General features: G+C 39.6%; 4 protein-coding genes across 7 annotated transcripts; 2 read left to right on the top strand and 2 right to left on the bottom strand.

Moving 5' to 3' along the window:
* Positions 1-6353: 6353 nt before the first annotated feature.
* Positions 6354-6785, top strand: LOC137937220 (pectinesterase/pectinesterase inhibitor 3-like). Its single transcript, XM_068782309.1, has one exon. It carries the CDS (start codon positions 6354-6356, stop codon positions 6783-6785), a length of 432 nt encoding a protein of 143 aa, XP_068638410.1.
* Positions 6786-7278: 493 nt separating this feature from the next.
* On the top strand, positions 7279-17266 carry LOC137937572 (uncharacterized). Its single transcript, XM_068782657.1, has 4 exons — positions 7279-7475; positions 8160-8807; positions 16267-16365; positions 16781-17266. Exons 1-4 carry the CDS (start codon positions 7320-7322, stop codon positions 17075-17077), a joined length of 1200 nt encoding a protein of 399 aa, XP_068638758.1. The 5' UTR covers positions 7279-7319; the 3' UTR covers positions 17078-17266.
* Positions 17263-22468, bottom strand: LOC137937570 (protease Do-like 8, chloroplastic). Of its 3 annotated transcripts, none has more exons than XM_068782655.1 (13): positions 22402-22468; positions 20728-20852; positions 20560-20642; positions 20368-20466; positions 20082-20148; positions 19824-19899; positions 19625-19691; positions 19274-19491; positions 18942-19009; positions 18757-18836; positions 18249-18335; positions 17996-18103; positions 17263-17564 (listed from the first exon to the last, which is right to left on the bottom strand). In XM_068782655.1, exons 2-13 carry the CDS (start codon positions 20777-20779, stop codon positions 17436-17438), a joined length of 1134 nt encoding a protein of 377 aa, XP_068638756.1. In that variant the 5' UTR covers positions 20780-20852; positions 22402-22468; the 3' UTR covers positions 17263-17435. The 3 variants fall into 3 exon arrangements, with proteins under 3 accessions (XP_068638756.1, XP_068638754.1, XP_068638755.1); XM_068782653.1 differs by lacking the exon at positions 22402-22468 and adding an exon at positions 21367-21639; XM_068782654.1 differs by lacking the exon at positions 22402-22468 and adding an exon at positions 21367-21639 and having other exon boundaries at positions 17445-17564; positions 17962-18103.
* On the bottom strand, positions 22203-27221 carry LOC137937574 (uncharacterized). Of its 2 annotated transcripts, XM_068782658.1 has the most exons (10): positions 26917-27221; positions 26339-26452; positions 25661-25743; positions 24857-24940; positions 24107-24182; positions 23945-24017; positions 23729-23802; positions 22996-23089; positions 22642-22720; positions 22203-22473 (listed from the first exon to the last, which is right to left on the bottom strand). In XM_068782658.1, exons 1-9 carry the CDS (start codon positions 27026-27028, stop codon positions 22645-22647), a joined length of 786 nt encoding a protein of 261 aa, XP_068638759.1. In that variant the 5' UTR covers positions 27029-27221; the 3' UTR covers positions 22203-22473; positions 22642-22644. The 2 variants fall into 2 exon arrangements, with proteins under 2 accessions (XP_068638759.1, XP_068638760.1); XM_068782659.1 differs by lacking the exons at positions 22203-22473; positions 24857-24940 and having other exon boundaries at positions 22632-22720.
* Between the last annotated feature and the right edge of the window lie 78 nt (positions 27222-27299).

Raw genomic sequence — 27299 nt, 5'->3', positions numbered from 1 at the left:
GCAAACCAAAGATTAATTCGAGACAGTCTTCGATGACGGGTGATGACAGAGCATCTTCAGTGATGGGTCACGACAGAGCGTATTTGGTAATGACGACATAGCGTCTTCGGTAATGTGGTGACGACAAAGCATCTTCGGTGATGACAAAGTGTCTTCGGGGATGACATAGCGTCTTCGGTGACGACTTAGCGTCTTTGGTTTTGTGGTCTTGGATCCTGTTTTCCAACACTCCCCCTCAAGCTGGGAGTTAATGAATAACATGAACGCCCAACTTGCTACAAATATTTTTTTTTTCCAGTCCGGTTCAGTTCGGGTCCGCCCGTTTTTTATCCGATTTTGGACCGCTTTGGGTTCGGTTCGATTATGGTCCGGTTCAGGTTCGGGTCAGGGTCGGCAGAATAATAAAAATCACACCTAAGTTAAGCGAAAATATTTTTCCTCGTACCTGGTCGTCTTCGTCTTCGACGACGGCAGTCCTGGTTTCAGCGACGACATGCATTCTAGTTTCATCGGCGATGGTAAGGTTTTCTGGGAGAAAGAATGGAATTTTCTCCCTGCGTCGTCCCCGAAAGATCACAATATCTCGATCAAATCTCACTAAAAGATTGACCTTTTAGTGAGAGGCATAACAGGACCTTATACAAGGACCGGCCCAAGTTCAATATCTCAACAGTTTTGAATGCTCTCGTCTGAATGTGCACTGGTGCAAGGAGATGTGCTCTTAGCTATTGATATTACATTCGAGAACACAACCTCCTACGATGAGCCGGTGGTAGCCATGATGTGCGCTTCGGATCGATCAACATTCTTCCACTGCGAATTCCGTGGGTTCCAGGACACCGTCTATGTTGAAATGTATAGCTGTATAACGTGATCGGAGGAAACTGTATAGCGTGATTGTTTCCTCCGATCCCATGATTGTATTCTTGATTTTATTCCTTAATTTTAGTATCTAAATTGATCCTAAAATCGACTTGTAATGTATTATAAATAGCCTCCTAACGGAGAAGAATAAGATCATCGAAAAATTCATTCTTTTAATCTCTGTTATTATTTTCAATTCTCTCTGTTTTACATGGTATCAGAGCAGGAGAATTATCCTTTCTTTTTCGTCGCAGAAATTCTTAGCTAAGTGCTCCCGTAATCGCCGAAGGGGGAAGCCGGAGGAAGAAGAAAAAAATTCCGTCGGGGTTGCAGAACTCTGTTTTTTCTGCAACTCCATATTCCGGCTGTCCCGATGCCAAAAGAACGTCGTCGATGCCCGACGACAATCACTGAAGACCGAAGACAACCGCCGACGACGGCACCACCACCCTGTTCCGACTAAAGCCGACGCTCCGCTGCCGTTGCCGAAGATGAAGGTTCCGAATTGCCGAAAGAGAACAGAGTTCTCTTACGACGGTCCTGTAGTCGAAATCACGTCGCCGACGAGTGCCGACGATCGCCAACGAGTGCCGATGACGGCACCACCACCCTGTTCCAACTAAAGCAAACCCTCCGCTGCCGTTGCCGAAGACGAAGGTATTTTTTTTTAAAACTTAGGAACTACTGTTCCTTTATTTTTCCAGCTGACCCAGACCGGCGGGTCAATCGAATCGGACCGAACCGGTTTAAACCCGAACCGGATCGGACCAGCACTGGAGCGGACCAGAATTGAATCCGCCCAGATCGTACCGAACCGGACCGGATTAGAAAAAAAAAATTCAGATCGATGGCCACCACTACAGGCGCATCCACTGAACTTATCCCATCACCACAGATTATAGTCCACCAAGATAATTCTGCGTTTCCAATTGGAATTATCCTCGATGAGACCAATTATTCATTATGGTCCCAACTCATGGAGATGCGAATTGGCGCACGCAACAAAGCTGGATATCTCACCGGCGAAACAAAAAAACCAACATCTGGTGATGCCAATCTTGGAGCATGGATTACTGAAAATCAAAGAGTCAAAAGTTGGCTTATTGACTCCATGAGTCCATTGCTCATGCAGCGATTTATTCGCCTCTCCACTGCCAAGGAGATATGGGAAGCAGTATCAAAAATATTCTATGATGGATCCGATGAAATTTGTATATTTGAGCTGAACCAGAGATCTTTTTCTACCAAACAAAATGGTAGATCGTTATCCACATACTACAATGAACTGGTTGCTATTTTCCAGGAGATTGATCATAGAACTATATCTCAAGAAAGAACAGTCGAAGGGCTAATCCAGTTGCACTCTGCAATGGCTAGGATTCGGGTTCATATTTTTCTCAGTGGGCTTGACTCCGAGTTTGATCAAGTTCGTGGAGAAATTTTGCGAAAAGACCCCAAACTTGATTTGGAGAGTACATATGCATATGTCAGACGCGAATATCAACAGAGACAGACAATGGGGAGCTATCGCCCAGTCTCCGAGAACTCGGCGATGTTGGTCAACCAAAACCGACAAGGATCATCAAGCAGTCAGAACCCTCAATCCTCTGACAAAGGTAACAATCGTGTATGTATTCACTGTGGAAAAAAAGGATATTCACAACACCGGTGTTATGAGATTATTGGCTATCCGGAGTGGTGGGATTTTTCGAAAAATCCCCGTAACAAGATTGTTGGGAAAGCTATGGTGACATCCATGGAAGATAATCAGGAGCTACCTACTGCAAATGTTGCCCATCCAGGTATTTTCTCTAATGCATTGGTATTTTCTGTACATTCTAAGAATAGACCTTGGATTATTGATACAGGTGCATCCGATCACATGACAAGGGATCCCAGTCAGTTGCAATCCATCCTACCTTCTCCACAATTTGTTATTTCAATAGCCAATGGTAGTACATCTCCTATTACTGGGGAAGGATCTATTATATTATCCAATAATCTGACATTAGATATTGTCCTTGTGGTTCCCTCTCTTGAATATAACTTGTTGTCTGTTAGCCAAATTACTTCCACTCTTGCTTGTACTGTAACTTTTTGGCCCTCATTTTGTGTCTTTCAGGACATTCTAACCCGGAAGATTCTTGGTTATGGTGTTAGACGGGGCAAACTCTACTATTTGGAGTTGACAGAGAACGGGGGATCGAAAATCAGTCAGACAAATCAAGCTAGCAGTGAAGATAATGCTCAAACAACTGTATGGTTATGGCACCGACGATTAGGCCACCTTTCCTTTGGTTATCTTAAGAAATTGTGACCTCAACTTTTTTCAGGTTTGACTGATGTGCATTTTCATTGTGACACATGTGAATTGGCTAAAAGCCACCGTATTGCTTATTTTCCGAGTTTGAATAAAAGTTTCGAACCTTTTGCGGTTATTCATTCTGATGTGTGGGGTCCAGCCAAGATTCCCTCTATTTCTAGAGCTCGTTACTTTGTGACATTTATTGATGAATGCACTAGAATGACTTGGGTATCTCTACTTATCCAAAAAAGTGATGTGTGTCTAGCATTTCAGAAATTCCATACAATGATACATACTCAATACCAAAAGCAGATTCATGTTTTGCAATCTGACAATGGTACTGAGTTTGTTAATGCTCTTCTATAAAATTTTCTGACCACTCATGGAATTCGTCAACAGACTTCTTGCACCTATACTCCCCAACAGAATGGATTGGCAGAAAGAAAAAATAGACAACTTTTGGAAGTAGTGCGTGCCTCTCTCTTTGGCATGAACATGCCTCGATTTTATTGGGGCGAAGCTATCACATCTGCTGCCTACCTCATCAATCGAACACCTTCTAGAGTACTTGATTTTCAAACTCCTCTACACAAGCTACAATCCCTCATTTCAATTCCCCATCTTCCGAATCTTGAACCCCGAATTTTTAGGTGTACCGCTTATGTTCATATCCCAAAGATCTTGCGAAATAAACTTGATCCATGTGCCAAGCGATGTGTATTTGTTAGCTACTCTTACTTTCAAAAAGGATATCGGTGTTATGATCCACACACCAACAAGCTCCATGTGACTTTAGATGTCTCCTTCCATGAATCAGTCCCTTATTATTCAGGGGGAGTTTCTTGGACATCTCTTCGGGGGAGAGTTCAAATGAAGAGAATGTTCCACATGAAACTAACGGAGGTGCTGAAAGAGGTGCCAAATTTATTGAGTTAGAAGCGGTGAATGAATTTTTTAAGTGTCATGATGTGCAACAAGACTGTGATTCAGTAATTTCACCTGAAGAACCCCCAGAGTTGCCCCCGTCTGCACCAACAACTGAAGAATCAACCCGGAATGTTCCTCCTCAGGTAAATACGAATCCTATGTTTGATGAGTCTAATGAAACATGTCTTCCTACAGAAAACATAACCTCTAGATATCCACAAAGATTGAATAGGGGAGTTCCAAAAAAACAGTATGAACCTGATCTTGAAGCCAAGACCAAATTCTCAATCAATAACTATGTGTCCTCCCATGGGTTGACTAAATCATATACATTTACTGTTGATCAATTATCTAGGGTTTCTATTCCTAGTAATGTGCAGGATGCATTAGCAGATCCAAAATGGAAAAAAGCGATGAACGAAGAGATGGAGGCTCTACAAAAAAATGCCACTTGGGAACTTCTTCCCCAACCTAAAGGAGTAAAAATAATTGGATGTCGATGGGTGTTCACATTGAAACTCAAACCGGATGGAAGCATTGACAGATATAAAGTTCGGCTAGTTGCAAAAGGATATACGCAAAGGTATGGGATAGACTATCAGGATATTTTTGCACCAGTAGCTAAGATCAATACAATTCGTATTTTTATATCTATAGCAGCAAATCGAGACTGGCCTCTGCAACAATTTGACGTTAAAAATGTCTTCCTCAATGGAAACTTAGAAGAAGAAGTCTACATGGAACTACCACCAAGTGTAAAAAATGGTTCTTTGTCTCAAGGTAAAGTTTGTAAATTGAAGAAGTCATTGTATGGGCTGAAACAGTCACCTAGAGCATGGTTTGGGAGATTCTCGGCTACAATGAAGGAGTTTTGTTAAAAAAAAAGTAACTCAGATCATACTTTGTTTATAAAACACAAAGAAGGAAATGTAATAACATTAATTGTATATGTTGATGATATGGTCGTGACAGGAGATGACCCAGGTGAAATGCAAGCTTTACAGGAGTATTTAGCTACTAAATTTGAAATGAAGAATCTCGGACAACTTAAATATTTTTTGGGGATTGAAGTTGCAAGATCGAAACATGGAGTCTTCCTTTCACAGCGAAAATATGTGTTGGATCTTCTAGTCGAAACCGGAATGCTTGACTGTAAACCAATAGAGATGCCTATGGAAATGCATCATAAACTCGGAATTCTTCCAGATCAAATTCCAGCAGACAAAGGGCGTTATCAGCGATTAGTTGGAAGATTAATCTACCTATCCCACACAAGGCCCGATGTAGCATATGCAGTAAGCGTTGTGAGCTAGTTCATGCTTGCACCAAGTGAAGAACATATGGAAGCAGTCTATCGAATCTTGAGATACTTAAAGAGTGCTCCAGGAAAAGGTCTGTTATTCTCAAAAAATGGTATCTCTAGTATTGAAGGGTATACAAATTCTGATTGGGCAGGTGATCAGATAACCAGAAGATCCACGCCGGGTTACTTTACTTTTGTGGAAGGGAATCTTGTCACTTGGAAAAACAAAAAACAGAAGGTAGTATCAAGATCAAGTGTTGAAGCTGATTTTCGAGGTATGGCTCATGGTGTATGCGAGTTGTTATGGATACGGAATATACTGAGAGACTCAGGGATTGAATACGACAAACCTATGAATCTTCACTGTGATAACAAGACAACTATCGTAATTGCACAAAATTCAGTTTAACATGATCCCACTAAACATGTTGAAGTTGATCGTCATTTCATCAAAGAGAACCTCAATGCAAAGATTATACAATTCCCCTTTATTCAATCTGCGAGTCAGATGGCTGATATGCTCACGAAGGCAATATCAGGGAAAACATTTCATGGTATAATTTGACAAGTTGGGCTTGACTGATATCTATGCACCAACTTGAGGGGGATTGTTGAAATGTATAGCTGTATAGCGTGATCGGAGGAAACTGTATAGCGTGATTGTTTCCTCCGATCCCGTGATTGTATTCTTGATTTTATTCCTTGATTTTAGGATCTAAATTGATCCTAAAATCGACTTATAATGTATTATAAATAGCTTCCTAACGAAGAAAAATAAGATCATCGAAAAATTCATTCTTTCAATCTCTGTTATTATTTTCGGTTCTTTCTGTTTTACTGTCTACTCCAAGCTCAACCATCAAATTCTATAAACAATGCAACATCTACGGCACCATAGATTTCATCTTTGGCGAGGCCACTGATGTGTTTCAGGACTGCAACATAAGGGTCCGCATGCCGGGAGGAAACCATTCAAACAAAATCACTGCTCAAGGAAAGTCTGACCAGGCCTCAAAAACCTGTACAGCTCTCCACCATTGCATCATCGCTGCGGATGAGGATCTCGGCGACGTGAAGACGTACCTGGGAAGACCCTGGAAGCAGTTCTCCACGACTGTAGTCATGCAGTACTCCATAGACAAGCTGGTTGATCCGGCAGGGTGGGAAGAATGGATTGGACATCCTGAATATGATCAAACAGTGACATATCGTGAGTTTGGGAATCAGGGTCCAGGAGCAGGTACCAGTCGCAGGGTGGTATGGCCAGATTATAATGTGGTAACGGCGGGAGCTGAAGTTGAGAAGTATACAGTCGCCGCTTTCATTGATGGAGCTCAGTGGCTGCCATCTCTGGGTGTTCCGTTCACTCCTGGCCTTGAAAACTAAGGCGTGAAGCAGTTTTTAGAAAATTAGATTAAATAAGAGGCTTTTAGCAGTGTCAAGATGTCAAGCAATTCTTAGATAATTAATTAAGAGACTTTTAGCAGTCTTTGATGTAAATATTTAGGTGAATTTATTTGCTTTAGAGTCTTATTGAATGTAAATATTTGGATTTGATTGATTAATGATTATGAATTTGTGTGCTTGATAATATTACCGGCAGCCATTTGGGAAAATTTCCTTGTTATGATTCTGGTTTTGGAAGGAAACTTCTTCCTGAATTTCACATTGAGTCGTGGAAAATTACTTTATAGAGAAACAGTGATCGAACAGACATTACATAAGAACTCAACCATCAGTAATGGGCAAAAAATGGTAAATAGTCTGCAAGCCCATTTAGGCCCACTAATAAATGGGCCACATTTGGATCTAGTTTTCTGTCTTGTCCATCATTTTTTATACGGTACTCGCGTCCAAAATTTGAGGAGGAAAGCACAAACGAGAAGGTGGAAGAATCGAAGAGACAAATTAAGCTTAGAGATGAAGTCTGGAGAGTCTGGAGCATGGCTGGAGAGGGCGCTGCTCGATCTCTACCGGAAAGTCGAGACGGGCTTGGTATTAGATCCGGAGGTCATCTCCGGCCTCGTTTCCTACTGCGAAATGGCGTCACCGGAAGACGCAGAGGAATATCTTAATGTAATCTCTCTTTTATCCGCTGTAGTTATTCAGACACGCATAGTTGGGAAATTTGATACGGGTATCTGGTTTTATTTCTGGGTATCTTGATCGCATGATGTGTAAATGGCTGGAATTAGTTTCGCTTGGTTTGGAATCTCTATCTGGTTTTGGTCAAGCAAGTAAATGTTCTTAATGTTATTTGGTGATTGATTTTCGCTCTTTAATATTAAAAAAAAAAAATTGAGAGAGGATCAACTTGACAAGTGAGACATTTGTTGGTGTTGTGTCTGATCTGGTGTAGAACCTCCGACCTACGGAGCATGGTTGTTTGTTGCTTGGCTTAATCAGTTTTCAAATCCGTACTAGTGGGGAGCACTAGTCTCATTCTTTCATTTGGAGTTTCATCCTTGTGTGTAGCATGTCATTGTTTCAGGTCATCCTTTTGCTTACATTTTATGGGAAGGATTGATGTTTGCTTATCCTTACAAAGTAGAACTGGTTGTAGTATGAAGTCATCTTTCTGCTAAGAGCGTTTAAGGGCCTACCACCAATCTGTCACATAAGATTTGCAGCCTACAAGCGACAAGCTTCTACTTCCAAATTAGTATTTTATCTGTTATAGCTGTTAAAGGTTTCTTGGGTGTCTGATATGACCGATCTCCCCTTTAAAATAAAATCTCACAGTATTTTTTATTTGTGCAGAATATTATAGGCCAAGAAGCCGGTCAGAGTATCATCAATGAATATTTACAGAGAAGAGGCTATGCTGGTCCCGGCAGCGATGTGAAGAACAAGGAGGTGTCCAAATTTCAGGCATACATGAAACCAGCTGCAGACAATGGTTCCACTAGTGGAACAAGAAAACAGGCAAAGTTGCCTAAACAGGAACCCATACCTCCTTCTCGGATCATGAAAAATCAGTCGGAGGCAACAGATATAAAAAATGCTGCAAAAGGAAACTCAGGCATTTCTAAAAAGAAGAAATCTGGCAAAGTTGTTTCCCTAGCTGAGGCAGCAAAGGGGTCAATTGTCTTCCAGCAGGGGAAGCCATGCTCATGCCAGGCTCGCAGGCACAACCTTGTGAGCAATTGTATGTCTTGTGGAAAGATTGTCTGTGAACAGGAAGGGGAGGGACCATGCAGTTTTTGTGGGGCCCTTGTTTTAGGAGAAGGGAGCACTTATGCTGGTCTGGAGGACACCTTAGTTCCTCTGTCTGATGCTGAGGTGGTGGCTGAAGCTTTTACAAAGAGGCTTGTTGATTATGACCGGAACTCTGCTGCTCGAACAACTGTGATTGATGACCAGAGTGACTATTATGAGCTTGAGGGGAATAGCTGGCTATCACCTGAGGTATGGGTTTATCATATAATATAGATGCTGTACTTCCTTGATCTTGCTTTTAGGTGTTCATCTGTGTTTCATTGAGGCTTGCAGTTGCTGGTCAACTATATATATCTAGTTTCTGGAAGACATAAGTGGCTGAGGAAAGAGTTAAAGTTGACAGATTTGTCTAATTTGTAAGTTTATCAGGCAAAAAAAAATTGTGAGTTATTCTTAGGATTGCCATTGATTGTGCACGAGTACAAACTGATTTATGAAGTCTCCTACCAAGCTGGTTGGCTACTTAATCTTCTACTAGGAACACTATGTTCGGTATGTGAAAGAATTTCAATACGTGAGGAGCATTCTCTTGTCCTTTAGTTTTAAAATCATTTTCTGATGACTTCTGCTTTCCCCCTGCATCCAATAAAGTGGTGGTTGTTTGTCAACTAGAAAAAAGGCAACTTGAACTTATGATATTTTTGTTCTATAGTATACCTCTGAGGTAATGTTGTAAAAAGTGGACCAGTTGTGGAACATGCAGCTTATTTGGTTCCAACTCATCATGAATTGGACCAGTGTGACATCAAATGCAAAAATCTATCTAAAATTTGTGAAGCATTCCTTGGTTTTGGATGTGATGACCGTTAGGAATTAGACGCCCTAATTCCTAACTAATGAGAGCAATAATAATAAACGTAGAAGAAGGAAAAAAGAAGTACGAAAACAAAAAAAATTTATACAGGTTCGCCTCAAGGTGAGACTACGTCCTGTTTTCCGCCGCTGCAGTAATCCACTATAAAGATGAAATAGTTTACAAGAGAGATTTTTTATTTTTTTGATAAAGATGTATTTATATTAACAAGAGAAATTTTACAAAGGAAGAGGGAGCACATCCCGTACAACAAGAGATTGCAGGGAAGCTCTCTGCTTGGCAAGCACATCTGCTGCCGAATTTGCAGATCTCGGAATGTGATACCAAATACAAGAAAATGATGATACAATATCTAAAATCTCCTGAAATATGTCCCAATGCCTCCATGGCGGAAAGGAATCACTCTAGCACCAACCAATCACTACCTTGGAGTCCCCTTCAATGTGAATAGGACCATTGCAGTTGTCTCTAAACACACGGAGCCCATTAAGAAGACCATATAACTCTGCCGATGTAGAATCGAAGATGCCTAATGGACCAACATAAGAGAAGCACTGATTTCTAGACAAATCCGAAATCACTCCCCCAAAACCAGCGATCCCTAGATTGCCAAGAGAAGAACCATCAAAATTCAATTTTAAGTAACCAACCTCCGAGGAGTCCACTCCTTCATTACTTGAACCTTGGTCCCAATGTGCATCCTTGCCAGATTGCTCCAGTTATCTCGAATGAAGGTGTCCTTGAAAGAGCAAAAAGACAACTGCAGTGGTCTTATTCACACACACTTACATGTGTTGTTTTTCTCTAACCTCTCTCGGCTGCAATTGATGCTCCTCGGATGATTGATAACCCCCCCCCCCCCCCCCCACTTGTAAAGAGAAAATTAGGGCAATTGTTTTACAAGAGTAAAATTTCCAAACTGCCCTTAATGAAACAGTAGTCAGTATATAGTGGCTCTGCCCCCCTTCCAACCCCCACGGCGACCTTACCGCAAAGGTCTATCCGCGTACCGACTCAATGTAGGACGTTAATTAGGCTCCACAACTTAACAATCTCCCACTTGGGGACTAATCCATCATCAATATCTCCTTTGCAATGACAACAACTTCTCAATCCTCAGAGAGAAGTCCAACTGAAGCTGCACACAACTTCAGTTTCTCAATCATAACAGTCTTTGTCAATATATCAGCCAGATTCTGACTTCTTTGAATATTCTCAAGTGCTAAGACTCCATCCTCTAGAGTCGATCTGATGAAGTGATAACGCACCTGTATGTGCTTTGTTCTAGCATGATAAATATGATTCTTTGCTATATGAATAGCACTCTTACTGTCACAATACAACACATTCTTCCCAGAAAGACTGCAACCATACCATCTCTTTGCTGGCTTCAGGTACAACAACATATTCTGCTTCAGTAGTGGAAAGAGCAACTATCTTCTGCAACTTAGAGACCCAGCTAATTGTTGTACCACCCAATGTGTATACATATCCAGTGGTACTCTTCATGCCATCAATGTCTCCTGCCATGTCAGCATCTACATAACCCTGTAATCCTAAGTCTGACTTTCTGAAACATAAGGCTGAGTCTACAGTGTCTCTTAAATACTTGGTCATATAGGCTCGCTCCTGCTCTGTAGAAGGTGACTACTCCTTAGATAGCCTAAAGTGACTAGCCAAAGGAGTACTCATTGGTTTTGCATCATTCATGTTGAATTTGCTCCGCACTTTCTTCACATATTCTTCTTGTGACAGTTCAAGACATCAATGTCCCTAGTAAGATTTGTTTTGCAGCACCCAAATCCTTCATTGCAAACTTCTTGGATAACTCCCATTTCAACTTTTCTATTTCTTGTTTGCAAGTACTTGCTATCAACATGTCATCAACATTTTTTTTTTTGAGAAGTTTTTTTTTTCTATTTTTATTTTTTCGATAAAGATGTATTTATATTAACAAGAGAAAAATTACAAAAGAGGAGGGATCAAATCCCTAACAACAAGCGATTGTAGGGTAGCTCCCTGTTTGGTAAACATATCTGCTGTTGAATTTGGGGATCTCGGAATGTGAGACCAAATATAAGATAAAATTGAGGTAATTTCTAGAATCTCCCGAAAGATGTTCCAATGGCACAACGTGGGAGAGGATGCACACTCACACCAACCAATGACCACTTTCGAGTCCCCTTCAATGGGAAGGGGACCGCTGCACTTGTCTCTGAAAACACGAAGCCCATTGAGGAGGCCATGTAGCTTAGTTGACGTAGAATCGGAGATGCCTAAAGGACGGACATATGAGAAATGCTGATTACCAAAAGGATCTGAAATAACACCTCCGAGGTCAAGAATCACGGGATTACCAAGTGAAGAGCCATCAAAGTTTAACTTAAGGTAACCGGGTTTAGGAAGGGTCCATTCCTGCTTGACTTGGACCTTTGTCCCAGTGTGCATCATAGCCAAGTTTCTTTAGTTTTCATGGATAGGGGTACCCACAAAGGAGGAGAAAGACTTCTTAGTCCAAAGCCAAGAAGAGATTTGTCCCACCACTCGGTCCTCGACAGTACCGTTGATTCATTTTTTGCATTGAACTGCCTTTGGTTGCGTTCATTCCAAAGCCCCCACAGAATGAAACTAGCACAAGCGGAGAGCATCGCTTTTCCGAGACTAGGAAGGGGAGTACCAATGAGCGACTTGCTGAAAGAGATCAGATCAGCCGTCATACAGAATTGTAACCCCAATATACTAAGAATAAAAGTCCACACCTTCCATGAGAAGATATGCATTGTAGCAGAATGTGGCTTGTGGTTTCATCTTCAGTGTTGCAAAAAGGGCATAGAGGGTCGATTGAGGGGTGTCTTCTTCTTCTAAGCACGTCTGTCGAGAGAATCTTGCTTTGACAGGCGCTCCACATAAAATTTTTTATCTGAGGAGGTGCACAAAACTCCATACAAAGTAGACCTCATGCTCCCTTTGAAATGAATACCAGCCATTAATGTATCCGAATGCAGATGATACAGAGAAAGTACATCTTTTGTCAGGCCACCAAATGAGCTTGTCGACCTCTGAAGGTCTAATTTTTACCGAGTTTAAAGAATCCATCAAGCGGCTGGCTTCTAAAACCTCTGTGTTAGAAAGACCCCTTCTGGGATGAACATGTCATCAACATATAGCAATAGAATGATGTAGGAATCATCAAGCTTCTTTATATAACAACAATGATCTGCCTGGCACCTCAAGAAACCATTACTACTCATAAAGGTGCCAAACTTCTTATACCATTGTCTTGGAGCTTGTTTAAGACCATACAAATCACCATGAAGAAAGGTTGTCTTTCCATTCAACTGCTCTAAGTGCAAGTCTTCATTTGCCACTAGTCCAAGCATTGATCTAATAGTAGTCAAGTTTACTACTAGAGAGAAAATCTCAGTGTAGTCAATGCTTTCTTTTTGTTGAAAGCCCTTTACTACCAATCTTGTCTTGTACCAATTGCTGCTATCATGTTCGTCTTTTATTCGGTACACCCATTTATTCTGCAAAACCTTCTCTTTTGGTAGTTCGGTCAACTGCCATGTCTGATTGGATAACAGTGAATCCATCTCATCCTTCATGGCCAACTCCCACTTGGTTGATTTATCAACTTGCACAACTTCCTCATAATTCTCTGGTTCACCTTTACCAGTCAACAACATATAATTCAGTGCAGGGGAGTACCTCTGTGTAGTCTGCTAGTTCTAGCAGATCTCCTGAGTTCAGTCACAGGAATGTTCTGATTTACTTCTGGGGGTATGTTTTCCTGGTCTTCCTAAGCAATATTCTTCATCTCAATAACTAGAAGATCTCTCAACTGAATCACTTTAGACTTCTTGGCTTCATCACTTGTGTTCTCAAACTCTGTTCTCAACCTGTCTTTATATAGGGCACCTTCATTGAAGATCACGTCCTTGCTCCTGATAACCTTACGACTTTGGTCATCCCAAAATCGATAACCAAACTTGGTACCACCATAGCCAATAAAGAAACATATCTTAGATTTAACATCAAGTTTATTTCTTATAGCAGAATCAATATGAATATATAAAACACAACCAAAAACTTTCAAGAAAAAAAGGTTTACCTCTTTGCCGCTCCAGACCTCTTCTGGTATGTTGCAATCCAATGGTGTTGAGGGACCTTTGTTGATCAAATAGGCAGCGATGCTAATAGCCTCAGACCAGAACATCTTTGGCAATCCCACATGCAATCTCATGCTCCTAGCACGCTCGTTCAAAGTCCTATTCATCCTCTCTGCCATTCCATTCTGTTGAGGTTTTCTAGGAATGGTCTTCTTCATCTTGATTCTATTATGAGCACAGTACCACTTGAAATCATCATCTATGTATTCTCCCCCATTATCTGATTGTAGACACTGCACTTTCAAATTTGTCTCATTCTCAACCATTGTTCTCCATCTCTTGAATGTATCAAAAACGTCAGATTTTTTTTTCAGGAAATAAACCCATACCTTTCTGATTGCATCATCAATAAATATCACATAGTAGTTAGAACCACCAAGGGAAGTAACAGTTGAAGGCCCCCACACATCTGTGTGAACCAACTTCAATTTTGCTGTCTTTTGCTCCTTTCCAGCCTTAGAAAAGCTAACCCTTTTTTGTTTGCCGAAAATACAGCCTTCACAACTATTGTTTACAGTTTTCAACCCGGTAGCTTCCCTTTGGATTGAAGCACTTTCATTCCCTTCTCATTCATGTGACCGAGCCTATAATGCCACAAATCAGAATTAGTAACAGTATCAACAACTGTAACCGTGTCTCTACAACTAGATGTACAGAGTTCCAGTTTTAACTCCTCGTGCAACAACCATGACTCCCTTTGTGATTTTCCAGGCAACACCATTAAAAGTCACATTATGACCTTCATCATCAAGCTGCCCTACTGCGATCAAATTACACATCAATTTTGGTACATATCTCACCTTGTGAATTTTCCACACTAACCTGTTGGACATTCTCAAACTGACATTACCAATACCGACAATATCCAAAGGTTCTCCATCAGCAAGATACACCTTCCCATGATCTCCAGCAACATAGTTCTCCATGATTTCGCGGTGTGCAGTAGTATGAAAAGAAGTTCCTGAATCTAACACCCAAGAGTCAATAGGGCTATCAACTGACAAGAGTAAAACATCTTGTACCTCTTCAGTCACCGCATTTGTAGCATCTTTTTTTTTTATCCTTTGTCGGTGCTCTGCAATTCTTCTTTATGTAACCAGACTTGCCACAATTCTAACATTCCACATTCCTTTTGAATTTGGACTTGCTTCTACCTATCCTTGACTTCCCTCTACCATTGCCTTTGTTGGAATTCCTCTCAAAATTCATGCTCCTAGTATCGACACTTAGGGCAGAATTAGATGTCGACGATTCTCTGGAGTCCTTTCTACGAACTTCCTCCGCAAGAATGGTATCCCGAACATCATTAAAAATCAACTTCCCGTTGTCTACGGAATTGCTGACCGCAACCCTCATAGGCTCCCAGCAATTTGGCAAAGACATCAAAAGAATTAAAGCACGAACCTCATCTTCAAATTTAATTTGAACGGAGGTCAATTGATTAACAATTGTGTTAAACTTATTCAAATGAGATTCCACTAATGTATTTTCTGTCATCTTTAAATTGAAGAGTTTTTTCATGAGATGTACCTTATTATTTGCAGAATGTTTTTCATACATGTCGGACAGAATCTTCATCATCCCCGATGTGGTTTTCTCCGACGCCACGTTGTGAGCAACATTCTTCGACAGTGTTAACCGGACTACTACTAATACCTGTCTATCAAGGAGATTTCACTCATCATCTTTCATACCTTCTAGTTTCATATCCAGAAGTGGTGCATGCAACTTTATACTGTACAGATAATCTTTGATATGCATCCTCCAGAACGCAAAATCCATATCATTGAACTTGTTGATTCCAAGTACCGATCCTTCTCTGCCTGCCATTGCTCTCAATCACAAGCCAAAACTCTTAAACCACTTGTTAGGAATTAGACGCCCTAATTCCAAACTAATGAGAGGAGGCAAGCCCGAAAAAAAACAAGATTTATACAGGTTCGCCTCAAGGTGAGCAGAGCCCCTCGCCTCCCCCCCCCCCCCCCCCCCCCACAATTATAAAGAGAAAATAAGGCAACCGATTTACAGGAGTGAAAATTCCAAACTGCCCTTAATGAAACAGTAGTCAATATATCGTGGATCTGGCGGTGGCTCCGTCCCCCTTCCAACCCCCACGATAACCTTACCACGAAGGTCAATCCGTGTACCAGCTCAGCGTAGGGCGATAATTAGGTTCCACAACTTAACAATGACTTGGTTCACATGATTAAGGGTTGTGATCTGGTCCTCAATGTAAAGTAATTTTGTGAAATACTACTCGAATTCTGTTTATCTAGTTATCTAGTGAAAAGGAAATTCTTATGTGGCATAGTTGCTAGTATACCCTTGGAACTGGACTAGATATGTTGATTTTGGCTAAAGCCAAATATGGAGCAGAGTCTGCTAATCTGGGAGGACTTTTTGTGTATTTACTTTTTGTTATGACATTTGTTCTCCTCAATCAGAAATAAATAATGTTTTATATACCTTGAATTTGAATGTTAGTCTCTTGCTTATCTGTTTAGTTATATAGTACCGGTTGCTTAGAGAAAAATAAACTCTTATTTTGGATCCTCTCAGGTTGCAAATGATGCTTCTTTAAGTTCTTTTTGCCATTGACTGCAATGGTGATCATGATTAAGATATTTTTTTTCATCTGTTTGACATTTTATGATTTATGTATCAGGAAAAGGAACTCTTAAAGCAGAAGAAGGAAGAGCTTGAAGAAGCCGACCGTGCCCGTAGAAAGAAAGTGATTATGACATTTGACTTAGTTGGACGCAAGGTCGTTTCTTCAAAACCCTCTTTTGTTTTAATGGATGGTGAATCTTTTTCAACAATGCTGATGTCCTCATGAGCTGCGTAATATGTTGCTTGAGTCATCTTCCAACTGCATCAACTGACTAATCTTTCTTACCAAAAACAAGACTAAATCTTTGATTAAATTCATCTTCGCTCTCCAAAAAAAGCCGGCCCTTTAGATTCACATTTATTTTGTGGGATTCACTTGATTGAATGACTAGGTTGGGCACTTGGATGGTTTTTTAAGATGAATACATCTAAGTATCATTTATATAGCATGTTTCTCTCTCCTAAGTGACTGTTCTCTGGACATACTTAATAAGTAATGCCACCCATTATTGTATCTTGATCAAAGTGTTCTACTAAAAAGTCTTAATTTGCTACATGCCTTTTCTTAGGTGTTGATGGATGGTGATGATCAAAATCCGGAATCCGACCACAGAATATTAAGACCTGCTGATGAAAGAGAAGCCAACCGAGTGAAACCAAATCCAACAATCACAATTCAACCCATTTTTGTTGACCCTGGACAGCCTAGGAATCCTGCTAGAGGAAAAGAGAACATGAGAACACCAACAGGTTTATGGTTGGAGGTAAGTGGGAGAGTCCAGCATGATGGAACTGGACTAGAACAATTAATAACTGGTGGCAAGCAAGGCACTGATTCTGATAACAATTTGTGGAAAGGCCAATAGTACCAACACCCACATGAAAGGAGATGGACACCTCTACAGTCAAGGAACAAAAAATTATGTTTCTGCAATAACATGTTGAATGAGTTGTGAGTATTTTCAGTGGGCATTTGTAACCAATATGTTCAAAGCTTCTTCAAATCATCAATCGGAGTAGACTCCTACTGAGTAATGATTCCATAGTGGGGTTTACTTGTCAAGAGAGGACCTCAATCGATAATCAAAATAATTGCCATACATAGTGGGTCTTCACTACATAATCAGAGCAGAATAAACAAACAAATGTTCAGTAACAAGACTAGAGACAGCGAGAGTGGCTTTGCCGCAGAGAGCTACCAAGCAATACATTAAACGAACTCGCTTATGACTGATTCTCCTCTAAAACTATTGGCAGCTCGAGGCTCTCGGTGCCTCTCTGAATCTTCAGTAGAACTTTATCACCAACATTATAATCGTCCAAAATTTTGGACAACTCTGCTTTGTTCCTCACCTGTTCAATAGAACGAACTCATTTTGTAAAACATCAACTCCATTGGAGTTATAAATAGTAAAATTTTGTGTTAAATAATAAAAAGTGAACATGGAAAGAACCAAGGTATAGTGGCTGCCTTAGGGCAACCATAGATATGAGAGGGGAAAGGTCAGGTAAGGAGGAGGTCTAACTCATATTTTCTATTTCCTGCAAGTCTCTATTATTCGCTCTTACTCCAGCCTTTGGGGTATGTTTGGAACTCTATGGAAAAGAAAATAAAAGATTTTTTGGAATAATAATAGTCAAATTCTCATTTTCTTTTCTAAAAGTTCCCAACAGACCCTTGGAGTTGGGAAAACCGACCTGAGTCAGAATTCAATGGGCAAAGTTAGGTCCCAAATCTGTGTCACGGTACCTTGGAAAGAGCTACATAGGTGAAGGATAATTACTGGTTTTTCATCGATTGCAGTAATGATGTCCCCTAGGATTATATTTCCAGCAAAGCCTCTAGTTGTGGGAAGTATCCCCGCCTTGGCAGCTGAACTGTTTACGGGAACCTACAAAAAAAATTGCGCAATTAAGCTGAATAATAATAGCAAAAAATCATATGATGCAAAATTTATCAGAAAATACTTAGTTAAAAGACCAAGTGAAACCCTGTATAAACCAGATAATCTTAGAGTGATGACAAATGATAAATACCTGCAAAACAAGTGCACCCTTTCGTACATTCAGTTGGTTTGCAACTAGGTCTGGAGCTATCCCCACATTTAAACCGGCAGAAACAACCTGACAAGAATGGATGTAGTTTTAAAACTTCAATCTTTCTTAACTAGTTCCTGTATCTACAGGTGCCTTGATTTTTTGAGTCATCATACCCATTTTGTTTAATTTTAACATATAACTTCAGTTTAAATTATTTTATTTTTTTGAAAGAAAAGGTCAAAAGCAGCAGAAAATCCTAAAATTGTCATAGTCATAAATGAAACACTATCAATTAGATCTTCAATTTCAAACACGGGACAGCTCGCCACAGAAAATTCAGAACCTTTGAATTTGTCCAACTCATAGAGGGAATTTGTTGGGAACTCAAATGTAGTTTCGAACTTTGAAAGGAGATGAATAAAGAGAATCAAATGAAATATAGTAGTTTTAAACTCTGAAAAAGAGGTGAGCAAAGAGAATCAAATGAAATATGCAATTGGCTTACTTTTCCAAATTGGATCAACTGAGGTACAATCTTGAGCACTGTAGCAGATGGGATCGCAAACCCTACCCCAGCCGATGTTCCTACCATATAATTACTAGAAATCATCAGCAGCATGCATTTGCAAGCAAGGGCACAAACTATGGGAGCATTATTCCTCAAAGTTAGTTCTAAAAGCACCAGAATACCTGTCTGAGTAAATATAGCTGTGTTAATGCCAATTAAACTTCCCTTTGAATCCAGTAGTGGGCCACCGCTGATGAGAAAACATCATACTTAGTAATTAGAAACATTAGGAACACCATCTTGATGAAATCTTCAAAGACTATAAAAATGACCAGACAACGCGAAACAAAAGCAATTCAAAGTTGAGCTTTAGAAATCATAAATAGTAGAATAAGTATTTCTCTAATTCCTTTTTTTCTTATTTCTGTTTCTTTCTCCGTTAAAATCCATCACTCACATGGAAACCAAAAACAAAAAAAACAGATATTCAACTATCAACAGTTAGAGAAGTCACCTGTTTCCTGGATTGATGGCTGCATCTGTTTGAACACCACCTGCAATTGTGATTCCTGCTCGACTAGAAATATCTCGATTAAGTCCACTGATAACTCCCACAGTCAGAGTGTGGTCAAAACCAAATGGATTGCCTATTGCCAGACACTTCTGTCCAACTCTTAAAGAGGATGAGGAGCCCACCTTGATTGGCCTAAAAAGATCTTTGGGGGCTTCAATCTGCACAGCAGGAAAGAATATACAAATATAAGTGGTTTTGCAGAAACTGCTTTTTAGAAACACATACAGTGGATACTAATAAGGACCAAGAAGCACCTCTGAAAGACAACAAATAACTAAGACACGCACACACCTTTAAAACAGCTAGGTCCTTGGCACGATCTGCACCAATTAACTTACCTTCAAAGTTCTTCTGTAACCTTTAAGATGCAAACTGAATGCAATTAGATGATGCAATATCACATAACGTAGATCAGGCACTCATTAACGTAAGAAAAATGTGATCCATCAGATTGAACTTCTTGATTAATAGTCCATGCAGATGAATTTACCCTTCAGAAGCAAGAATATTTACTCTTGCAACAACCTGTCCATGGCTTGGATTCCTTGAAAGAGCATTACCAATCACTGGACAAAACAGAGACAAAAACCAGTTAGTTTATTCTGCCACAATTATCATTCAAAGAGTAGATAACCCAACTTCCCCTCATAAACTATGAATGCATGTTGTGCTCAAACTAATGTTTTTCATGCAGTTCACTGGCCTTAATAAGGCTACACAGCAAATATTAGTGGCTTCAAAAATTTACCATGATAATTTGTCACTATATGCCCCTGCTCATCCCATACAACTCCAGAGCCATTTCCTTCAGGAACCTGTATCAGTCACTTGCACCATTAGTATTAAGGAACCAAAAATAACAGCTAAAACTAGCATACTCATGCAATAAAGTGTCCAAGTGTACAGGATATATAATTTAAATGTGTAAGATGTATATGAAAAATACACATCCCAAAATAAAGTATTAAAGGGAACATCCAAAAATGAAGTAGAAGTGACAAGAACTGTGGAAAGAATAGGTAGAACAGAAATACCTCAACAACACCTGTCACATTAAGTTGAGGGCGCAGAGTCACATCAAATATATTAACAACTGAGTAAGTGTTCTTCTCAAAAAGTTTGACAATTCTTTCCTGCCAGGTAAGCATGAAACAAATTTCACCACCAAACAATGTAATCATTCCAAAAAGACATAAGAGAAGCATTGCAAATATAAAAAGGCTCACCTCAGAAGGAAAGAGTGTCCCAGAAGGAAAAACAGGAGGAGTGACTTCTTCAACTGTGACTGATGGATCACCCAAAGCAAGAGCTGCAAATGAAACAACAATAGAATCATCCACGAATATTGGAAGAATAATTCTTTTCAAATAAAAACAGAGCTGTACAGTTCAAACCTGAGTACCTTGATGGAAAACAACTTAAAGAGATGAGTGTAGTTGCAAACATCCGACGTGTGGTCAAAGGAACAAAGCTTTGGCGCAGTGTTCTCCCCAGATAGTTGACACTGCCATCTTGGAGCCTAGAATTATAAACAGATATAGCTATGTTCATATTGGCCAATTGGTAATGCATAAAAAATACCTCTCTGGTCATCCCCAACAATGATTCAGAAAACCAAATAATCTCGGCCGTTCTGTTTTTTTCTAGGAATTCACTTTAGCAGCTTTTTACAAAGAAAAGAAAATGAATTACAAACACAAATTACCTGGTTCGTATAATTCAATAGTAGATTCAAGAAATCCTAAAATTAGAAAGACATCATTTTTTCTGTTTCTCCATCACACTTAAAAACTGAATATAGTGGCAAGTAGGTATATGAAATACTTGGCTGTAATGCGAACCACTCTAACCAAAAATGGGTGTCTACACCAGTCAGTGTTTACTAAGACAACTGCACGAATTGACTCAGACAGAGATAGAGGAGCATAAAAATAACAAAAACAAGAAATCATGGGGAAAAAAAAAAGTGTTCTTAAGTCCATTGGAGTTTCCAACACTTTCGCATATTCGCTTCCAAAGAAAAAAAAAATAACCTCTGGATGGAAACTGAGAGAGAAAATGCATCGTCTTCATTATTCGCTTCTTCTTCTTTACGACAGTAGAATGAAGAAACACCATCCCGAAAAACCTCTCTCCGACCAACACGCCTAGGAGTTTCACTACGGTTGCACTGCACAGGTGAGCTGCAAGCTGAAGCCAGCATTTGCGGAGAAATCAAACAGAATTCTTAGGAGATATATCCCAGAGAAAAAGTCTAGCAGGGAGAGCTCCACGCTTTCGCCGGTGACAGTGAGTGGCCGCTGGGGCTGATATTTCTATGAATTTTATCCAGAATCCAGACGGGCACACCAAGAATAAACACCACGAGAGCACAAGGCCCGGATTGATTAGACGAACGGGATTAAGTAGAAAACGGTTTTACTTTTTAATTGAAAGAGTTGTCTTCATCACTGTGACTGCTGTTTGTCCATACGTTACATGGTTTTATCAGTCGGAAATTTAACCCCGGTCGTGGATTGAGCATTTCATGCTGCACACCTGTAAAATCTATTTTCACATTGGCACGTAAGTTTACTTGACATCAAATGACATTTTTCACATCCAGTATGCGAGTCAACAAAAATTTCTGGTTATAGAGTTCTGTTCTAAACCATGTGGTGGTATTAATATCTGGGAAAATTATCAAATAGAAATAAAATAGAATGAGCATTTGACTATTTTCTAGAATTCTTTTATAACGACGGGATGATTCATGATTATATAATACTTCGAAATAACACGCATTATCTGAAGGAGGCCCTGAACCCTGACCTTTATTTTCAATGAAATTCTAGAACAAGAACAAATTAAAGTGCATTAACGGCTCGATAACAGGAAACATCAGTTACTGGTTTTAGACTTTTTAGACGGTCTTTTACCCTTAACTCGCACACGGTATTCTGAAAGATGGTTCAACGAATAAACATATTTTGGTTACATATAAGAGTCTTCAGGCTTATGTGATAACCTCCTACATAATAGGTAAAACATAATGATTTTCCGAAGCAGTATGAGCATAATGTTGATACCTATCGGGTTCTGAAAAGCCTGCAATGTATCAACTTTCTGTAAACCACACCATGGACCCCCTTGTTCTCTTTCTTGAACAAAGGAAAAGGAAATTTGTCAGTCTGTGCTCTCAAAAGGTTTTCGTCCTAGTTCTGGGAAAGGTTGTTGAAGAGCAAGGTTTTTGCATCTCATATATTGCTCAAAAACAACCAGAAAGAAGTCCTACAGCGTCTGAAACGTTATTTGAATTCAAAACTTACGTTTCAATTTGATGGTGGACCAGGTGCAAGAATACGGTTTTCTATCTCAGAAAACGTCTTTATATCAGATCCCCACAACCTGCAAACAGCATTTGAGTGTATATTCGATTAGCAAAAACCAGACTATTCTCAGCAGAAAATAGGCAAGTACAATTACACACTATATCCTTGTCAAAACCCATCTAACAGATCCAATACTCAGAATCCTTCTTATGGATCACAATCACCGCTGTAACTTAAAGAGCTTATCATAATTAACATAGTGAGGATATTCGAATCTGATCAAGCAGAAGAATTTAAGGGCCACTGAAGATAGACGGTTACACGCATGTAATATCCATATAAAGTTCTCACCAGCAATCAATTCCAATGGCATTGGCCCCCATCTTATCAGCCTTCTCATCATCCCCAACGTGAACTGCTCTATTGGCCGCTACACCAATTTGATCTGTAAGGAAAATAGATAATAAAACACATGAATATTAGCACAAGTGTAACTGATTTCTAGATATATGTGTGTACCATACATGCCCTGGTATAAAGCAGTCCAAAAAGTTATGAAGGACACCCAATTTTTATCTAAGTTGCTTCATATAACCAGAAATAACTCCAGCATAATCTTCAGATAACTTGGTTCAGGCTCCTAGTAGAATTGAAATTAACTTTCAAGTTTCAAGAGAGTAATTTCTTCCATTCTTACACTGTCTAGAGTTTCTGCTGGAACTGCTACATACAAATATACCTTGAAAGTAATGAAAAGCTAACTAGAAGAATGGACAATAGCAATTGAGCCTGGACTCTGGTGGGTGGAGTGGGGAAGGAAAAAAGATGCAAGAAACACTAAACTTTTAAGCTTAAAGTATATAAGTCATGTTTTCTTCCTCTTGTGCATTCATTTAACTAAGTTTCCTTGTCAATTAAGCCAAGGGAAGCATGATTACATTTTTTCCTGGATATTAACAACTAAGAATAGACTGGGGATCATAAAAAAAAAAATAGAATCAGTAAAACCGAATGTTATATCATAGTAAGGTCAAATTGAGATAAATAAAACAAACAAAAGCGAATTAAGTTAATGAATCCTTACTCAAAGCAGTTCTGAAGATTGCAGCTGCAGGCTTTTCATATCCAACTTCCGCAGACACAATAATGGCATCAAATCTAGACATTACATGGACTAAATGATTATATCCATCATAAAATAAAAGTAACTTTGATATTTTTGAAATCATATAGTTGTACATACTCATTTCAATAAAAAAATATAGTTATACATACAGTCTCCATAAACAAAAGCACCTACAGATTTGCAACTTTCAGGTCCTTCAGTAGCTTCCTCAAGCGCAAGTCAAAGTTCGAAACAACAGCCAATTTAACTGCACTGGTAACCCATTAACACAATCTGCCATAAACACACTGAACATATGGATAAAGACTAATAACAAAAATACTTGATAAATATAACCTCCAGCATCTTTGAGATGACAAATAGTTTCATAAGCTCCACTAGGAAGGTTCCATGCTTCACCATTTGCAAAGTGCTGACAAAAGTGACATCAGAAGCATCAGTAATAGATGCAAGAACAAAATTTTATTAGAAGGCTTAGTTAATATTTGGAATTATAACTTTAATCTCTTAAAATTCTTGATGTAGCTTTTCTGAGTTAGGTGGCTGTTGATCCAATTGAAGCAGTAAGGATCAGAATCTTTTAGCCCATCCCAGAGGATTCCCTTCCATGTAGGGCAAACCACAAGTGGGGGAAAAGGTGAATGATCCAGCTATCCACTTTAGCTATAAAAATTCTAAAGCTCATTTTGGTCAAATTAGTTCCCAGTTTCTGGGGGGAAAGGCACAAATATATGGAAACTACCCTGGTACCCTGGGCAGCTGATTAACTTATTTGAAAAATCCCAGCCTCTGATCAAATGTTGAATATCATTGTCCTCAATGCTGGGATCCTCTAACAGGTGATATCTTGCAAATCCTACCAGTCAAACTAGAGACTTCCATTGGAAGCCTCTGAATTGCTTGCACAATTGTTGCATGTTGAGTGACTACTCGCATTCTCCAGGAGTAGGAAAGCCTCATGAGGATCAGCCAATCTCCTATGATAATTTAGTAGCACCATTGTTTTCATTTGTAAAAATGGTCAGAAAATTAGATTTTCTAAAATTGGGGAATGCAACTATCCACTTTGTGTCAAAGGAGCTCCACCTTGTATACTTCTTCAAAGTAGTCATCATTTGAATAACCAGTCGCTTCAGAGACAATTTGTCTCCAAAACGGACGTCCATCTCCCTGTCAGCCAAAAAAAAATATATATATATATATATATCTTCAAAGTCAGTTGAATTCAGTTAATGCAGAACTTTTTCCATGATGCTAGTTGTTGAACTCATGAAAAGTTACAGCTTACAGAGACTTTTAGGCACTTTTAAGGATCCGAGTATTGCAAGCTTGGATTAGATATTTGAAAAGAGAATGTGGTTGTGTTCAAAAAGACCAGCCCCAGAAACAGTAGTGCCACACCATTGTTGAGTTCAGGGTTGAGACACAATAGGTTGAGAAAAATCTAGCCACTTAATTAATAGTCTTTAAATGGGAAATCCAGAATCCCTGGATAAATCATCTGACTGTGGGTTCGTGGTTGACCAACTTTGGCACTCTTTCAGATTATGAATCCAGAATATAACATGTGATGCTCCAAAAATCCAGCTGAGTGGCCCTAGTTCTAGATTTCATTCAAAGGATGTAACTCTTAGCTAACTACTTACTACTACATACTAAATTAACAAAAATCAATTGCTTTTGCTGCCAGGAATTAAAGAATGTCCAATTCCTAGATGTCCAGTCAACTTGTGCAGTCATTGCATTTCAGGGAGAACCTACATATTCTGACCTTTAGGCTGAATTTCTCCAACAATCACAACACATTTTCTGATTCTTCAACAGCCTGTATTCTAAAATAATGGGATGCAAAATGACGGATAACAGTTAAAAAGGGTGAGACAGCAAAACCTTGTAACGAAGCTTTTCAGGCCATGGTGCTGCAAATGCCTTCTTAAACCCTTGCTTTATCTCCTTTGTAGTAACATTTAGCCCTGTATGGTAATAGAGAACAAAAACAGAATTTGTTGAAATGAACTAGAGATGAACAAGAGAATCAGGTCAAGGTCACTTTCTCATGGTCATTCAATCAAAGCAATCAGAAAATGAGAGAGGAACACAAAAACAAAGTAATTATCAAAGCACACTCAATTTCGTCTATTGAGATACTGTATGCGCAACCTAGTTCCACTGTACTGATGCAAAATAATATTCATATGTGCTCCTAAGCAATCATATTTGCTTCACAATATTTTTAACAGCCCTTTTAGTTAAAACAGCATCAAATCAAAGCCGTGAATGCAAGAAAGAAACTAGAGCTGAAACTGAAAATAAATAAGAATATTTAGAGCTACCGATAAAGTTTGAGTTACATAAAGAACAGATACTCTGCCAGAGAGGTATCTGCCATATTACAGATGCAAAGTACACCGTATCCCACATATATGTATCCGTTAAGCTTTACATTAACTTGAAGCTTTTCAGCATACTAAGGGAGCAATATCACTTACAAAGTATCCGAAGCTTACGCTCGTAGCTCAAATGCTCAATATATTATTCACAAAACTCTATAAAAACAAGCTCACTGACCATATTTTCTGCCAATAGCTGCGTATGTCTCTTCAACAGGCTTGGCTAGCTGCAGCAAGGTGCCTCCAGCATCCACCAGCAATGCATCATATGCCCTGCTACGGAAAGTTGCAGCTACAAAGCAGTAAAAAAAAAGTCGTCAGGAATCTTTCTTCTCTCAAAAACTGCGGTATGCGCAATGCGGGAAAGAAAAAACAACTGAGCAAGTGACCAGGTCAAGCATCTGCTTCGTTGATGCCGCTGGAGAGCATCAGAACACTGAGGTAGATATCAAAATTTCCCGCTGTCCTCGTAGTGTTTCTTGAAACTAACAGTATCAAAACAAATCATTGATGCCGCTGGTCAAGCGAGCATCAGATCGCTGCCGTAGATTTTAAAATTTTCGGCTGACTTCATATAGCTTGTTGAAATCAGCAGTACGAGAACACAATTCACTCGAAGCGGAGTTAGCATGAACCAGAATAATACGTTTCGACAGAACATATGAAGCATTTCTCAGAAAGACAGGTTAAAAAGATGACACCATAAAACATCGCGACGAGAACATTTTTCATAATTTTGACTACTCAGAGCTTTACCCGATCGAATAGGCATAGCAGAACGTAATGTCCAGCTCTGGAGCTTCGAATTGTATGGCACAAACTGCCTGGTTAGGAATTTAGGGGTGCATCTCACACAGCAGAGCTCCATGAAAGCAGCCGCAACTAGAGACGGATAGATGCAACCAAGCTGTGCCTTGCAGCGATCTTAAATGTAACCGAGACCCTGTTGGGTTAGAGAAGAATTGTGAAGGCTGTTAGAGTCGATCTCGCACTAAAAACGAGAACGAAGACAAATCAGTCCGCTGGTTGCCCCGATGCTTAGTGGAAAAATATTTTCATGTTTTTGCCTCAGGGAACGGCGAAATGTTCTGACAAATGGGCGCTCTTCTTGTCTTTCTGATTAGTAAGGGTTCAGTTTC

Source organism: Aristolochia californica, unplaced genomic scaffold (genome assembly GCF_029961685.1).
Source record: "Aristolochia californica isolate CCGP_79_NKW_82.1479 unplaced genomic scaffold, dmAriCali1.0.hap1 SCAF_7, whole genome shotgun sequence".
Classification (NCBI taxonomy): domain Eukaryota; kingdom Viridiplantae; phylum Streptophyta; class Magnoliopsida; order Piperales; family Aristolochiaceae; genus Aristolochia; species Aristolochia californica.
Note: the sequence above shows the minus strand (reverse complement) of the source record. Positions and strands in the feature narration are given on the sequence as shown.

What these genes read in the sequence shown, in the direction of transcription:
- LOC137937220 (XM_068782309.1), top strand. Translation starts at nt 6,354, where the DNA reads ATGCCGGGAGGAAACCATTCAAACAAAATCACTGCTCAAGGAAAGTCT.
- LOC137937572 (XM_068782657.1), top strand. Translation starts at nt 7,320, where the DNA reads ATGAAGTCTGGAGAGTCTGGAGCATGGCTGGAGAGGGCGCTGCTCGAT. An exon ending in ACGCAGAGGAATATCTTAAT is followed by an intron (nt 7,476 to 8,159) that starts GTAATCTCTCTT and finishes TTATTTGTGCAG; the next exon opens with AATATTATAGGCCAAGAAGC. An exon ending in TTGACTTAGTTGGACGCAAG is followed by an intron (nt 16,366 to 16,780) that starts GTCGTTTCTTCA and finishes GCCTTTTCTTAG; the next exon opens with GTGTTGATGGATGGTGATGA.
- LOC137937570 (XM_068782653.1), bottom strand. Translation starts at nt 21,536, where the DNA reads ATGCTGGCTTCAGCTTGCAGCTCACCTGTGCAGTGCAACCGTAGTGAA. An exon ending in ATGTGACAGGTGTTGTTGAG is followed by an intron (nt 20,149 to 20,367) that starts GTATTTCTGTTC and finishes TGACTGATACAG; the next exon opens with GTTCCTGAAGGAAATGGCTC. An exon ending in GCCATCAATCCAGGAAACAG is followed by an intron (nt 19,010 to 19,273) that starts GTGACTTCTCTA and finishes TTTTCTCATCAG; the next exon opens with CGGTGGCCCACTACTGGATT.
- LOC137937574 (XM_068782658.1), bottom strand. Translation starts at nt 27,028, where the DNA reads ATGGAGCTCTGCTGTGTGAGATGCACCCCTAAATTCCTAACCAGGCAG. An exon ending in AGCTATTGGCAGAAAATATG is followed by an intron (nt 25,744 to 26,338) that starts GTCAGTGAGCTT and finishes ATTACCATACAG; the next exon opens with GGCTAAATGTTACTACAAAG. An exon ending in ACTTTGAAGAAGTATACAAG is followed by an intron (nt 24,183 to 24,856) that starts GTGGAGCTCCTT and finishes CACTTTTGTCAG; the next exon opens with CACTTTGCAAATGGTGAAGC.